Below are 13,913 nucleotides of genomic sequence, written 5' to 3' on the forward strand. Positions count from 1 at the left end.
GCCTTGGGCACTGCCAGGGATCCAGGGGCAGCCCCAGCTGCTCTGGGCACCCTGTGCCAGGGCCTGCCCACCCTCCCAGGGAAGGTTGACTAATGCCTGACTCCTGATAATCTTGTGGCTGCCAAATGGAATTAAATCCTCACCTGGATGAGGCTTGAGGAAGATCTGTGGAAACATTTTGGTGCCTCACTCGTAGGAATGACACTTCTGAGGAGGGAACTTCACACCTGGGGGCACAGGTGGAGGGAGATACCAGGCACGTTCTCCCTGAGGGACAGCCCTCCAAAGCCCTGTTTCCAGGGAATCCTCCTCCTTTCCAAGCCCTTTCAGGATGCCTGTGCCATCCAGCTGTGTCACTCTGTGCTGAAGGGAATCTGGCTTTGGTTACTCTCTGCTGCAGTTCAGAGCAGCCTCTTGCTCCAGCTGAAGCTCTTCTGTTTATTTGACAAATGTTGTGTTTTCTTCCCATCCATGGTAAATGCTGGTTTTTCTGCTGAGACTTCAAATCCAGCTCATTCAGCACCTCGTGCTCTTGCCTAGAACAGTGTTCTCTCTTCTTGTTTTTTTTTCTTTCCCCCTCACTCCAACTGGTATTTAGTCACTTGGAGCAATGTTTTTGATATTTGGTGCCTGGAGCTGTAACTTGTAACAAAACTGTGAAGTCCCTTCTCAGACTTGAAAAGAAAACACTCCTGCTGACCTTCTTTTCCTTCACTTTGGTGTCCCCAAGCTTTGAAGCAGAGTCGTGACTTGCAGCAGGGAGGGGATTTCTCTAACTCCTGTGGCACATTATTTGTTGTAGAGGCCTCAAAGAGCAAATTCTGTATGGACACGTTGTTATGGTTTAATAACAGATACAGAAATGTTTGGTGTTACAGGTCACGTTCCTTCTAAGACACTGAGATGGAACCCAAATTTCCCACCCTCTCCTGCTACCACAAATAAACTAAATCAGATTTTTTTGCAGGTGGTTTCTGTTTCCTGGGAACCATCTTAACCTGTGCTCTTGACCTGCCCTCTCGGGATCAGTTGGTCTCAGAGCTCTGTTATTTTGAAGTACAGCTCATGATGGAGGAGTGAAGTATCAACAGAAGACAAAGGGACCACTGAAATGAGCAGACACTCAGATTATTTTGTTCCTCAGATTCTGTCTGAAGTGGAGGCTTGTCTGTTAAGCTGCCTTAAAAAATTAATGCATTAATGTTCTCAAAGTACTCAGATACTGTAAGAGAAGAGTAATGATGGAAATGATCCAGCTGTTCTGAGAATAGGGTAATTTTAATGAAAAATCAATGTCAGGTATGTCTCACCTTACCTGGGGTGCAGGGAATGCCTGGCCCTGCTGGGCAGCGTGTCCCAGTGCTGGGTGCTGCTCTCAGCCTTTGCATCCAGTCTGGTCCTGTCTCTCCAGCATTCTCCAGGCCAGCTCTGGGATTCTGAGGCCATTTCCCATAACCTCTACGTCACTCATCATTATTTCTCCTCCCTTGGCCTCCCGTCCCTGCTCAGGACCGTGGTGACCCACCCCGGAATGGATCCATTCTGGATCAGCCGGCAGGCTCTGCCTGTGCCTCGCGGTCTGGGCCTGCCTGGAATCCTTGCTGGGATGATCTTTTGTGTTTTGCAACATGCAGTTCATTATTCCTCCCCAATTTAGAAACTTGTGCATCAGGTTGCATAGATTTCAGATGAATTTGATCCTGCCTGTCAGTGTGTTTGTAGCTCTTGGCTTTGCAGTGTGCAGATTTAATTGGAGCATTCTGTTCTGTTCCATCTCCCAGGCACCACATGCCACTAAATTCAGGATGGATCATTTCTTGCTGTGCTTTAAAGTTTGTGGGGTTTAATCTACTTTTCATTCACCTCTAACTTCATTCAGGCTGTGCTTTTCCTGCATGTCTAGGAGGATGTCTAACACCTATTTATAGCTTCAGGAAAGTCTAAAGGTTCCTCTCTTGCTTTCTTTGTTTCCTCAAACCCTCTGTGTGGGACCCCCACGTTTACCTTGAGGGAAGTTGTCTCAGACTGATCTAGTAAAGTTGTTCTGGCTACTTCTTGTATTTCTTGTTTTCTTCTACCTACTTAAAAAGACCAGAATTATGCCAGAATTTTCAATTTTCCAGCAATCAGGTTAGTGCTAGGTCTGTATCACACCATCAGAAAACAGCTGAGGTTGAAAGGGACCTCTCAATTTAGTACAACCCCACAGTTCCCTCCCTTTTCTGTTTATAACATCAGGGATGACATTCTCCATCTTCACCCACCCTGTTCAGGTTCTCACTGACTCTGAGATGATTTCATGCACCCTGAGTTCCCTTGGGTGAAGTCCATGTCCACGTGATCTGCTGCTATCCAACAGTTGTGGGCTCTTGTGTCCCTTGTTCTTTTTCTGCTTCTGTTTCCTGTTCCTGCCCGTTTGTCACTTCTATTGACATCAGCTGTCACATAGAATGTCAAATCTTCACTGGTGTAAAAAGGTATTTAACAGCTTGAACTCAGCATTTGCTGTTGTTAACTCTTCCTCCTTGCTGAGAATGGACCAGTGCTTTCCTGGTCTTCTCCTCCTGATGGGATTTAACACAAAGTGCTCTGCTCACCCTGAGGCACCTGGATCCAGGGCCAGCCAGGCTGAGTCTGGGCACTGAACTCTTCCTGCACACGTCTAAGGGCTCTGTGCCCTTCCTTTGGGGAGGACAGCGAAGAAGTCCCTGACATCTGTCACTTCTCTCCCCTTCTTAGAACCAGAGATTGACTTAGACCCCCCAGGTGTCCCCCAGGGATGGGGAAGGAAGTGAAGGAGCTGATGTGCAATTTGTTTGTGTGTTGGGTTGCTGGATGCAGCCTTTGTATCAAAAGGGATGCAGTAAAGTTGGAAAAGCTTCCGAGGAGGGCATCAGGGTGGTGAGAAAGGAAAGCTTCTGGACTCAGAGGGAACTGCCTTGAAGGACTTCAGTCTTGGGAGGGGTGTGAGAGAGGGGGCTTCTAAATTCTGCAAAGCTGCCAAAGAAATTGACTCCCTTTTAACACAGGGATGTGAAAATAGGAATGTGGCAGCTGGTTTGGAGGGAAGGGAAGGGGCTCTACACCAAACGTGCAGCAAGGGATTTCTGCAGGGATGGCCAGAGCCATCACTGGGTACTGGGAGGGCTTTGCTCCTGCTCTGCGTGGCTGCAGGGCTGTTGGTTGGTGGTACCACCATGGCCTGGCATCCCCAGTTTGTGTCCAGCTGGGAGCCTGGAGCTGTCCCCGTGCCCCAGGGTGTCCATACATGTTCACAAGGCAGGAAGTGATTCCCAAATGCCATTCCCAAATGCCAGTGTGTTGGCTTTCTAAGCAGGTGGAAATGATCCAGCTTTGTCCCAGAAAGTAGGGAATGCTGGTGGGATTTGTGTTACTGGCATCCAAGAGGGATGGGGCTGTGAACATCCTGGCTGTGCTCAGCCATCCCCCTGGCTTCCCACAGACCCTGCCTCTGGAATTAGGGATGTTTCTGCAGCTCTGTTAGGAGACTTTTACTCTTTGCTACTGTGCTGGCTCCCCTTAGTGCTTGGTTTTGTTTGTTTATACTCTTACCAAAATCCCTTTTCCTGAGTGTCCTGATTCTGTTTTTGTAGCCAAAGGCATTCCGTTGGGAGCGTCTCTCAAGCTGATTTATTTTCATTTCTAGCACATCCCCTCAGAAATGGATAAATGCCCTTGTCATAAATCTCATTATTGCCTCCCGATAGATGTGTGCACTGAACTCCTCAGAGCCAGTGGGATGTGGTGAGGAATCAGTTTCCAAAGGTCCATGGAGAACTTTACTTTGTTTTCTCTTTCCAGAGGCAAAGGATTTGACAAATCAAAACTCTGGCCATTGAGAAAATAAAAATTCTGGTTCAGATGTGACCCTTTCCCTGCCCCAGCTGTGAATTCAGAGCAGACACCAGTTCCTTCAGTCTCACTCCGTGTTGGATTGTCAATCCCATGGGAGGATTAATGGGATGCTGGAGTAACTCTGGGCTTGCAGCATGAGAGGAGAGGGAAATTCCAACCAGCTCTACTTTCAGGGAAATTTTGCCTGTGTGGCAGGTGAAGTCTGGGAACCCTGAACTTCCTGTAACCTGCCCCAAGATGAATGTGCAGAGATAAACATCTCCCTGCTGTGCTGGGGCCTTACCATCTATGCAGGTTCCTGGTGGTGCATCCGAGTGATCCAATCACACCAGAATGCTTTGATTTTAATTAAAAGGGGAATTACACTCCCAAGTAGAAAATCCCTGTTACACAAAATCAGTTCTTCCGATCTCTCCAATAAATTGAAGAGGGAGAATTGAACAAATAAACTTTATCTTGTCTTTGGGCAGGTGATGTTCTGGGTCAAAACAGAGTTTGACTTCTATTGGTAACGCCAGTAACTCTCCCATTCTCACCAGTTTTTATGAATTTTCCCTCATATTTTGTTTCCCATATTTGTATGTTTGAGTTCCTGTTAATGTCCCTATTCAGCCTCTAACTGTCATTGAATGGCATAATTTAAGGATCAGGTTACAGCAATGACCTTTTTTTGGAGCCCTAATGATAAGATGAACTGGCTGGAGATGTCTGCACTGCTGTAATTTGTGTTTAGAAAGATTCTCATAAGAGTATTGACATTTGGGCCACATTGGTGAAATCAGCAGAGGGGAGATAAACTTAATCAAAATTCCTGTGTGGTGCAGAGGATCCCACTGTGATTTGAGAGGTAACATTTGTGATTTGTCATCACCTGTCTATTTTAATAAAGTCCTGCTTATGCTTAAAACTTTGATTTTAGCCAGCTGAACGTGGCTGTAAAGGGAAATGTCTGCTGGAGCCGCTTGTGGCAGTTTTATTTGAAGAGAAACTAATTGCTTTGGATTCAGGAATGTTTTGCCACCTGACTCTCACCCTGCTCTCAATGTTGCCCATTCAGTGGCAACCAAGTCTTGCAGCAGGTGGTCAGTGATGGGTTCAGGGAGGGGGAGCACGGATTGTCCAGCACGGGCTGAGCTCATCTGGGTGAGGCTGGGGAATTGTCTCAGGGAACCTGCTGGGCCCAGGGCTGGGATTTCTCTTAGAAAGACTCCAGGACCCGAGGGAGCAGCTGGGGCTGTGCCAGGGCAGGGTTAGGGTGGATCTCAGGGAGAGGTTCTTCCCCCAGAGGGTGCTGGGCACTGCCCAGGCTCCCCAGGGAATGGTCCCGGCCCCGAGGCTGCCAGAGCTGCAGGAGCGCTGGGACAGCGCTGCCAGGGATGCCCAGGGTGGGGTTGTTGGGGTGTCTGTGCAGGGCAGGAGTTGGACTGGGGGTGATCCTTGTGGGTCCCTTCCCACTCAGAGTATTCTAGGATTCCTTTCCTTTTCCCTTTCCCCTTGAACAGGAAGAGGGTGAACATTCTGGGAGGTTTCTAAGCAGGTTTGTCCAGGCCAGTTTGTCTGTTGCCTTCCAAGCACTGCCACTCTCACTGGGGAGATGAGATTCTGGGTGTGGGGTGTTACAGGCTGAGCCTCTGCTCTGGCTGAGGCAGCTCATGCAGAAGAGGGGAATGTTTGTGCTTTTCAAGAAGTTCTAATTTTTTGGGCTGTAGAAGAGAAGCTTCTGGAGGGATATAACTCAGTTGTACTCCTTCTGGGAGAGAGATTGGGAATTGCAGGAATCCCAGATTCATTAAGATTGGAAAAGCCCTCCAAGATCATTGAGTCCAACCTGCTCCCGGTCTCCACCTCTGTCACCAGCCCAGAGCCCTGAGTGCCCCGTCTGGGCGTTCCTTGGACACCTCCAGGGATGGGGACTCCACCACCTCCCTGGGCAGCCCCTGCCAAGGCCTGACCACCCTTTCCATGGAGAAATTCCTCCTGATGTCCAACCTGACCCTCGCCTGGTACAACTTGAGGCCGTTCCTCCTTGTCCTGTCCCTGTTCCCTGGGATCAGAGCCCAATTTCTCCCTGGTTGTCCCCTCCTGTCAGGGAGTTGTGGAGAGCCAGGAGGACCCCCTGAGCCTCCTTTGCTCCAGCTGAGCCTCCCCAGCTCCCTCAGACACTTCTCATAGGACTTAGGAGGAAAACAGAAGAACAAACCAGGCCTAGACCATTGGTGCTTGTGTTGTGAACACCCTGGCACAGCCACTCCCTGCGGTACCACAGCCCTGCCTCGCTGGGCTGGGAACACAGCCCTGACCTGCCAGAGCCCTTTGGTGCCTCTGTAGCCTTGGTGGCCTTGTGCTGGAGCCCAGGAGCTGTTGAAGCATTGTTGTGCTGGGGTTTCCCTGCAGAGTTCCCTTGTCAGCACCATCGTGCCTGGTGCTGTTTGGTTACAGAGGGGATCGTGTTCCCCCACGGTAACAATGCCCTCGTGACAGGGATGTGACAGGAAGAGCTTTTAATTTTAATATCTGTGCCTCGCTCCCTCCCTGTGAGATTTGTCTTCGCTGACACTTTATATTGTTTATGCTTTTGACTCGCAGATGCCTCAATGCTGACTCGTGAGTTCTTAGCTGCAACTCTTGATTTCTGTAGTAAGTTTTTTATCTGCACAGAAGCCCAGCAGGATCTCTCAGCTCTACTGCTGTGCTCACCCAGTGCAGCTCGCCAGGGTTTGGGAGGGATCAGCTGCTCCTCGTGGCAGTGTCCTCCTGGAACTTCATTGCAGTGAATGAACAGCCAGAGAGAGAGGGAACAGATCTTGTGGGGTCACAGGAATTAAGTTGTATTGAGCAGTTCTTCAGATTGAAATCAATTCTTTATTGCCATAACATTCAGGAGTAAATGAAATCCCAGCAGAGTGTTGGGAAGGTGATAAGGGAGAAGTGTTTGTCCTTTACAGGCAGAATTGCCCTGAGGTCTGAGTGGCCCTGAGGGCTCTGTGGGATGGGGTGAGGTCACCAAGGAGCTGAGACAAGACAGAAACCAGGAGGGGAGTCATCCTGTGGGGTGACAGACAACTCCATGTGCTCAAGCGTCTTAAGCTTAGCGGAAACTGAGCTCAGGTCTCCTCAGTCTGAGCTCAGGGCCATCAGTCTACTACTTGTTTTGGTTTTGCTTTTAATGTGCATCCTGAGCACTGCAGGGCTCACGTTGGGTGGGTCGCATTCTTGAAGAAGTCAAACTGCAAGAATGGAGTAAAAAATTTTCATCGATCCATTAAAAAATGGAAAAAACCCCCTAAGGTTGAGTCCCACCGTTCCTCCAGCACTCCTGAGGCCACACTAACCTGTGTCCCCTCTCTCCTTCTCTGAGGCTTTCCCTGGGCCTGGTGCTCAGTGTTTAGAACCTGGTGCTGGTACCTGATCTCTGCTCTCCTACTGCAGAGTTTTCCAACAGCAGCTTCCAGGCCAAAGGTTTAAGTCTTGGTGCAGTTCCTTTTCCTCCTGGCCAGATCTGGTCCAAGTGCTGACAGTCCCATTAAAGGAACAAACCAAACCTGATTGTGGACAGGGGCTGGTCCCACAACCTCTCTTGGCACAGTGTGAGGCAGAGCATGGGAAGTTTGGGCATAAGGATATCCAGAGACAGCATATTGATCAAACATGGGTGGGACTCACAAGCTGGAGATCCAAAATTCCACAAATCCTTCAGGGAAACTCTTCTTGTTCACACCTGGAGCCTCTCCCAGGAGCTGTGAGCACACCTGGGACACGTGTGCCTGTCACTGACTGGGATGTGTCCAGCCTCAGCAGCAATTGCATCCTCTCTTTCCCTGCAGGAGAGAATTTTGAGTGCTGGTGCTCACACACAGGGTCCAAAGTCCTGTTATTTGAACAAATTAGAGTATTTCAGGTCTTTCTAATTACAGGTCAAGGATTTTGGGCTTGGAAGCTTTTTTGAGTTTTCTCAATATTTACGCTATGAATTTGCAGCCAGAACTGTGTTGCAATGACCGCCACTGACCACTGCCTGGGCCAGCTCCTGCGGTGTGTGACAGGAGTGGGGAGCAGCTGGAGGCTCTACGCTTTAAAGCTGCTCCTCAGGAGCTCAGCTCTGCCCAGGGGAGCTGAAGCTCCAGGCACAGTGGCTGTCAGCAGTCCCGCCGAGGGAGAGGATAAAAAGTAGCAAGGAGGCTTGCCACACGGGATAATCCAAGTTTATTGGAGGCAACTCCCAGGAGACAAGCCTTGAGCAGCTCCAGGGAACCCCTTATAAAGGGAGGTGTTACAATGGGGATGGCTTAACTGGGGACCAATAGAAATCTCTAAGGGAGGGATGTGGACGAGGATAGACATTTCCTTGGGCCAATAGCCCCAAGGGGAGGAGGGGAAAGGGATCACATGCCCCAATGGGGCATCGAGGTTTAGGGGATTTCCAAAGGGGGAGGTGTCTAGAGGGGTAGGGTCTCGGGGGATTGATGGGGACCATATAAGGGTAAATTGGGAGGTTTCACATGATGGACACTGGACCTTCGGGAACAACAGGAGGGGTTTGGGTGATTGATAGGGAAAGAGCTAGAACAAGGGGAGGAGAACAACCATGTAGGGAGCACCGGGGGAGCGGCTTGGGTCTGGGGTAAACCAACTGGGAATAGGAGTGGGGAAGGTAGGGATGAACCATTGGGGTACAGAAAACTTATATAAAAATACAATAAAGGTATCGCATCACCACAAATTGGATGTGTGATATGGGACTCACTAAAGCCCAGTACAGGGGTAAAAAGTTTGGTGTTATCACATGATATTCCTCATTTTCTCTCTCAAGAACCAGATGAGTGTGTCTGACCTGTGACTGCTTGGTGTGCAGGGTGTGAAAAAGAGGATCTGCAGCCCCTCTCTAGCTGGGGATGAGCAGCATCCCCAGGACCTCCTCTTGGTGAGAAGTATATTATTTCCACATTGCCCAAGAGATTTCTGGTGCTCTGTGTTCCTGACCAGGAGTTACAGCTCGGTGTGGCTGATGGATGGAGAGCACTTGTGCTGTTCCAGGGGTTGTTTTTCTTTGGCACATTGTTGGGATGACACAGATCCAATCTGTGTTCGAATTTCTCTGACAGAGGCACTGAGCAGAGCTCAGGCCCATCTCTGCCAGCTCCCTGCAGAAGGGCCTCCCTCAGTGCTCCCTGGCTGTCCCCATCCTCTCTGAGCCTGTTCCCTTTCCTTGCAGGCTGCAAGCACGTGAAGGGCATCCTCCTGTACGGGCCCCCGGGCTGTGGGAAGACTCTGATGGCCCGGCAGATCGGGAAGATGCTCAATGCCAGGGAGCCAAAGGTGGTCAACGGGCCCGAAATCCTCAACAAATATGTGGGAGAGTCCGAGGCCAACATCCGGAAGCTGTTTGCTGATGCAGAGGAGGAGCAGAGGAGGGTAAGGACACACAGGAACGGGAGGGGTGGTGGGAATGTGCCTGGGAGAGTCTGGAAAGGGTCTGGAATCTGAAAATTACTGCTCACATTAAAGGCAGAGTCACTGCTTGGCTTTGGGTTATGGTTATTCCTGGTGAGCCGTGGAATATTGGTGTTGTACAGGCTCACACAATCTCAGTTGTGAAAACAGTCTTGGAAGCTGGAAAGGCAGCTGGGCTCCAGCCAGCTCTGCAGACAGGGACAGTGTGCTGGAATTCCATGCAGTTACTTGGGAGTAATACAGCAGTGCCCACCCTGCTTGCTTTGGGTCATGTGCTGTCACCTGCTCCAAAAGTCCTTAAAAGTCAGACTGTACAAATTTTGCTCTGTTTTTAGTTTCTTTTTTGTTTTTGGTGGGAGAGACATAATTGATCTGTTTGGAGTTTTCTTACTAAATGAAGCTGGCACATAACATAGTACAAATTCCAAATAAGCTTTCAGGATTGCACATGTTTGGGTTGCAGACATATTGGTGTGTTATAGCACTCTAAGTGTTATAATCAATACATGGTTAATTTTTCTCAGTAGAAAACTAATGGATGAGAATAATGTCTCGGAACTAGAGATCTTTGAAAGTGGAAGTGGAGATAAAGGTTCTGGTTTTTTATCCATTGCTTTAGCTGGCTATCAAAACCTCAGTCTTGAGTTTCAAGGTATAAGTACTTATTTCATATGTGCTGTGGTAATTCTTCTCTGCTGTGGATCACTTGATCTTGACAGATTTTCTGGTAAAGAAAACCACATCAGGCTAAATACAGGGAAGTCTTTTAAGAAGTCATTAGCAAATGATCCCATAATTTTATTCAGCTCACAAGATGCAGATTTTGGTGGTGGCTTGAAATAATTTCATTTCTTCAGCAGAAGGTTTATTAGTCAGTCAATCAGCTTTGTGGGGTAACACAGCCCCACGTGAGCAATCTCCTGCTCCCTGGTGGTTGCAGTACCTCTGGGAGCTGCTTTCCCTTGGCAATAACACACCTGTTAAAATACACTCGATATTGGCTGCAGGGGCTGGGCCTGATGACAGCTGGGAGATTAAAAAGGTCTCCGAAAGGTTGGCATTGTGCTGCCTGTGTCTGGGGCAGATTGCCAGGGCCAGCACATTCACCCAGTGATAACGTGGTCTGCACTGGCCACAAAAGATGGTTTAGAGGTGGAATTTGAAGGGAAAAAGCTTCATAATGCAGTCACAAAAAGTATCCTGTTCTCTTACCAGCTGCAACTGCCTCAGCCCTGAGTGAACCTGGAAATGGCAGTTCTGGGGCTGACTGGCAGGGAGAGGCTGGGCTCCTAAAAAATATTAACAACAAAGCTGCTCTGGCAAGCTGTGTATTTTCTAACTTCAGTGCACCTGGGGTGTTCCCACCCTGGAGCATCCCTCCCTCCACAGAGAAGCCTTGTTCCCTGTCCCTGGAGAGCTTTCCCAGGTACCAAGTGCTGGGACCCTTTGAGCTGCGTGTTCCAGCTCTGGGCTTTGTTTTGCTTGCTCAGCCTCGTGCTCTTCCCCAGAACCCGTGTAGCTGCAAAGTCCTGAGTTTGGGCAGAGCCCCCCAAAGCCCCTGGTTTGGAGGGGGGCAGGATGTTCCCCTGCAAAGGGGTGAGATCCACACACACACACACACGTGTGATCCTGAGCACACAGGGAGTATCAGCGGTGTGTCTGTGTGGCTGAGCTTGGTGTGAGGTCACTGTTGATTCTGGACTGCTCTCAGCAGTCAGACCGGTGACATTCCTGACACGTCCTCTCTCCCACAGCTCGGAGCCAACAGTGGGGTGCACATCATCATTTTTGATGAGATTGATGCCATCTGCAAGCAGAGGGGCAGCATGGCCGGCAGCACCGGCGTGCACGACACCGTGGTGAACCAGCTGCTCTCCAAAATCGATGGCGTGGAGCAGCTCAACAACATCCTGGTCATCGGTAGGTGGGGCTGCCTTGCTCTGTCCTGGGGGCTGGGTGAACTCTGCTGGTGTTTTCCTCACTGCAGGTCAGCTGAGGAACCATTCCATAGGGAATGGCTGCTGTTGGAGCAGCATCAGCAGCAGGTTTAAAGGGACATGCTGCTGTGGTTGGCAGATACTTCTGCTTTCAGCAATTTCCTTTTTGAGTTTTTGATAAGGAGCGTTTCATAGTTAGAGAAAACCTGCAAGGACTGATAGAATTGAGGTGTGAGCCTGTGGGGGAGTGGGGCTGCTCCAGCCGTGCTGTGTTGTCCTGCTGCAGGAGCCCTGCAGGTGCAGCACCAGACAGGTAGATACAGCCACAGGCACAGGTTTGATCCCTGTTGCCCTGACTCTCCCTCAGGGCATGGCTTTCCCAACATTCCAGAAGATGAGTATCTTCTGTCTGTTTTCTTGGGACTCTGAGTAGCTCCCTGGCTCTGTGGGCTGTATCAGGGGCTGGAAGCCCACTCAGGAAACTCAGATAACACTTGTTTTGTTTCAACTTTGACTTTAGGAATGACCAACAGACCTGACCTGATTGATGAGGCCCTGCTGAGGCCGGGGAGGCTGGAGGTGAAGATGGAGATTGGTAAGCACGCTGCAGTTCCCAGTTCCTCAGCTCCATGAACCTACAGCAACAAAGCAAATGCAGATCATAAGTGTATAAATGTGAGCAACCCCCAGGATGGCTCAGGTGCTGAACTTCATGCAGCTCCCTCCAGAATATAAATTAAATCAGACCAATAAAATACCACCTTGGACTTTCCTGCTCTACTAAACCTGATCTCAGTTTCTGCCCAGCAGAGTGGGCAGGGATGGGCAGGCTGGAGCCTGAATCTCTTGTGTGAAGAAAAGGAGGCAAATAATGGTACCAGGTCATTCCTGGGTGCAAATTGCAGGGAGGGCAGGCAAGAGCAGTGGGTGAGCTAAAAGTGGGCCAAGAGCTTGGTTTGCCATTTCATCTGGCAATGGAGAAGCAGCTGTCTGCCAGCAACTAGAAAGGGACCTTTGTAACTGTGCACATCTGCCTCACCCCAATGCAGGGTAAATTAGAGAATATCTGAGCATGTAGGCTTTATTAAGAAATTAAGCCCAGATCATCTCAGATTCGTGAGAACAAATCACTGACTTTGCATTTGAGATCAGAATTTGGTCAGTGAAGATCATGGTGGAGCCTAAAGGGTGGCTGGCCTGGGGGCTCAGTGCTGAGGTAACAATTCACTGAAGAAAGTTGGAATAGAGAACAGCCTGGGACTGGTGAAAAGCTCAGTGATCCTGGAATAAATTATCAGGTGACAGAGGGTGGATTCTCCTGGGAGCTGTGCGTGTTTTAAAATGTCTTTTCACATCCCCTCAGCACAAACAGGAGTCAGTGCAAATATCAGATCCTTGGAGTAGAGGCTGGGGTGGCAGGCTGGAAGGAGCTGAGCACAGTGGGGCTTTGCCAGGATGATGTGCCAGACTGACAGGTTACACTTTGTTTTAAGACAAGAATTTCCTGTATCAGCCGTTGTGTGTTTCAGAAGGGACTTGCTAAGGTGCAGGCTGGGAAATGATCACCTCAGTCAGTCAAAGAAAAGACATATATGGGAATGATATGGGCCATGTGAAGAGGGGAAGCTCTGGATTTTGGGAGAGTAAAATTTCAGTTGATTCAGTAATTAGTGGATGTGACCCCCAGGGATAAAGGAGCAGAATGGTCTTTACCAGGGCCTGTAGTGACAGGACAAGGAGCAGAGACTTATAATGGACACAGGACAGGTCAGATGGGATATAAGGAAGAAATCTGTTATGGAAAGGGTTGGTGGTGAGGCCCTGGCACAGGGTGCCCAGAGCAGCTGTGGCTGCCCCTGGATCCCTGGCAGTGTCCAAGGCCAGGTTGGACGGGGCTTGGAGCACTTTGGGATAGTGGGAGGTGTCCCTGCCCATGGCAGGGAGTGGAACTGGATGGGCTTTAAGGTCCCTTCCAACCAAAATCATTCCATGATAATTGCAAGGTGGGAGCTGGACTGAGGGATGCCAGGGGACTGCCCAGGTTGTCATTGTGTAATGAGAATTCCTGGGGATGGAAGTCTGAGAGCAACTGACTTGGAAGAACCCTGAGGAAAGAAACTCAGCCTTGTGCTTTTCTCTCTGGTTTGGTGGTGACACTGCTCAGTTTAATGTTAATGAGTTGATGTAACTGAATGTTCTCAGTGAAAAGCATCATCAAATACCCTCACTGTAAGTGCAAAGTGCTCCTGGTGAGAAGGGGCAGGAAGGGACGCTGAGGGGAGGCACAGGGGATTTGCAGGGCTGTGCTGAGGGGGTTGGGTGTGCTCTGTTCCCCATCCCAGGCCTGCCGGATGAGAAGGGCCGGTTCCAGATCCTGCACATCCACACGGTGAGGATGAGGGAGCACCAGCTGCTCGCTGAGGACGTGGACATTGCAGAGCTGGCAGTGGAGACCAAAAACTTCAGTGGTGCTGAGCTGGAAGGTTTGGTTCGAGCTGCTCAGTCCACTGCCATGAACAGACACATTAAGGTCAGTCCTGTTGTCTCCTACTGGGGTAAAAAAGGGAAAATAATAAAGTTTGGAATCTTGAATGTTTACTTCCAAATGGAAAGTGGCCTATCAGTGTAACTTAGATGAAATTCATGCGG

The 13,913-nt window shown here is 49.6% G+C and overlaps 1 protein-coding gene across 3 annotated transcripts in view; it reads left to right on the top strand.

The window, feature by feature from the left end:
• Positions 1-13,913, top strand: part of NSF (N-ethylmaleimide sensitive factor, vesicle fusing ATPase) — a 74,843-nt gene that overhangs the window by 36,066 nt on the left and 24,864 nt on the right. For all 3 annotated transcript variants that reach the window (XM_042021615.1, XM_042021614.1, XM_042021613.1), the window contains exons 9-12: positions 9,089-9,288; positions 11,082-11,247; positions 11,785-11,859; positions 13,607-13,794. In XM_042021615.1, coding sequence (XP_041877549.1) covers positions 9,089-9,288; positions 11,082-11,247; positions 11,785-11,859; positions 13,607-13,794 — 629 coding nt within the window. The remainder of the gene's footprint in view (positions 1-9,088; positions 9,289-11,081; positions 11,248-11,784; positions 11,860-13,606; positions 13,795-13,913) is intronic.

This window comes from Corvus kubaryi, unplaced genomic scaffold (genome assembly GCF_017639235.1).
Source record: "Corvus kubaryi isolate FWS band 111438036 unplaced genomic scaffold, C.kubaryi_AGA036_p1.0 37152, whole genome shotgun sequence".
Classification (NCBI taxonomy): domain Eukaryota; kingdom Metazoa; phylum Chordata; class Aves; order Passeriformes; family Corvidae; genus Corvus; species Corvus kubaryi.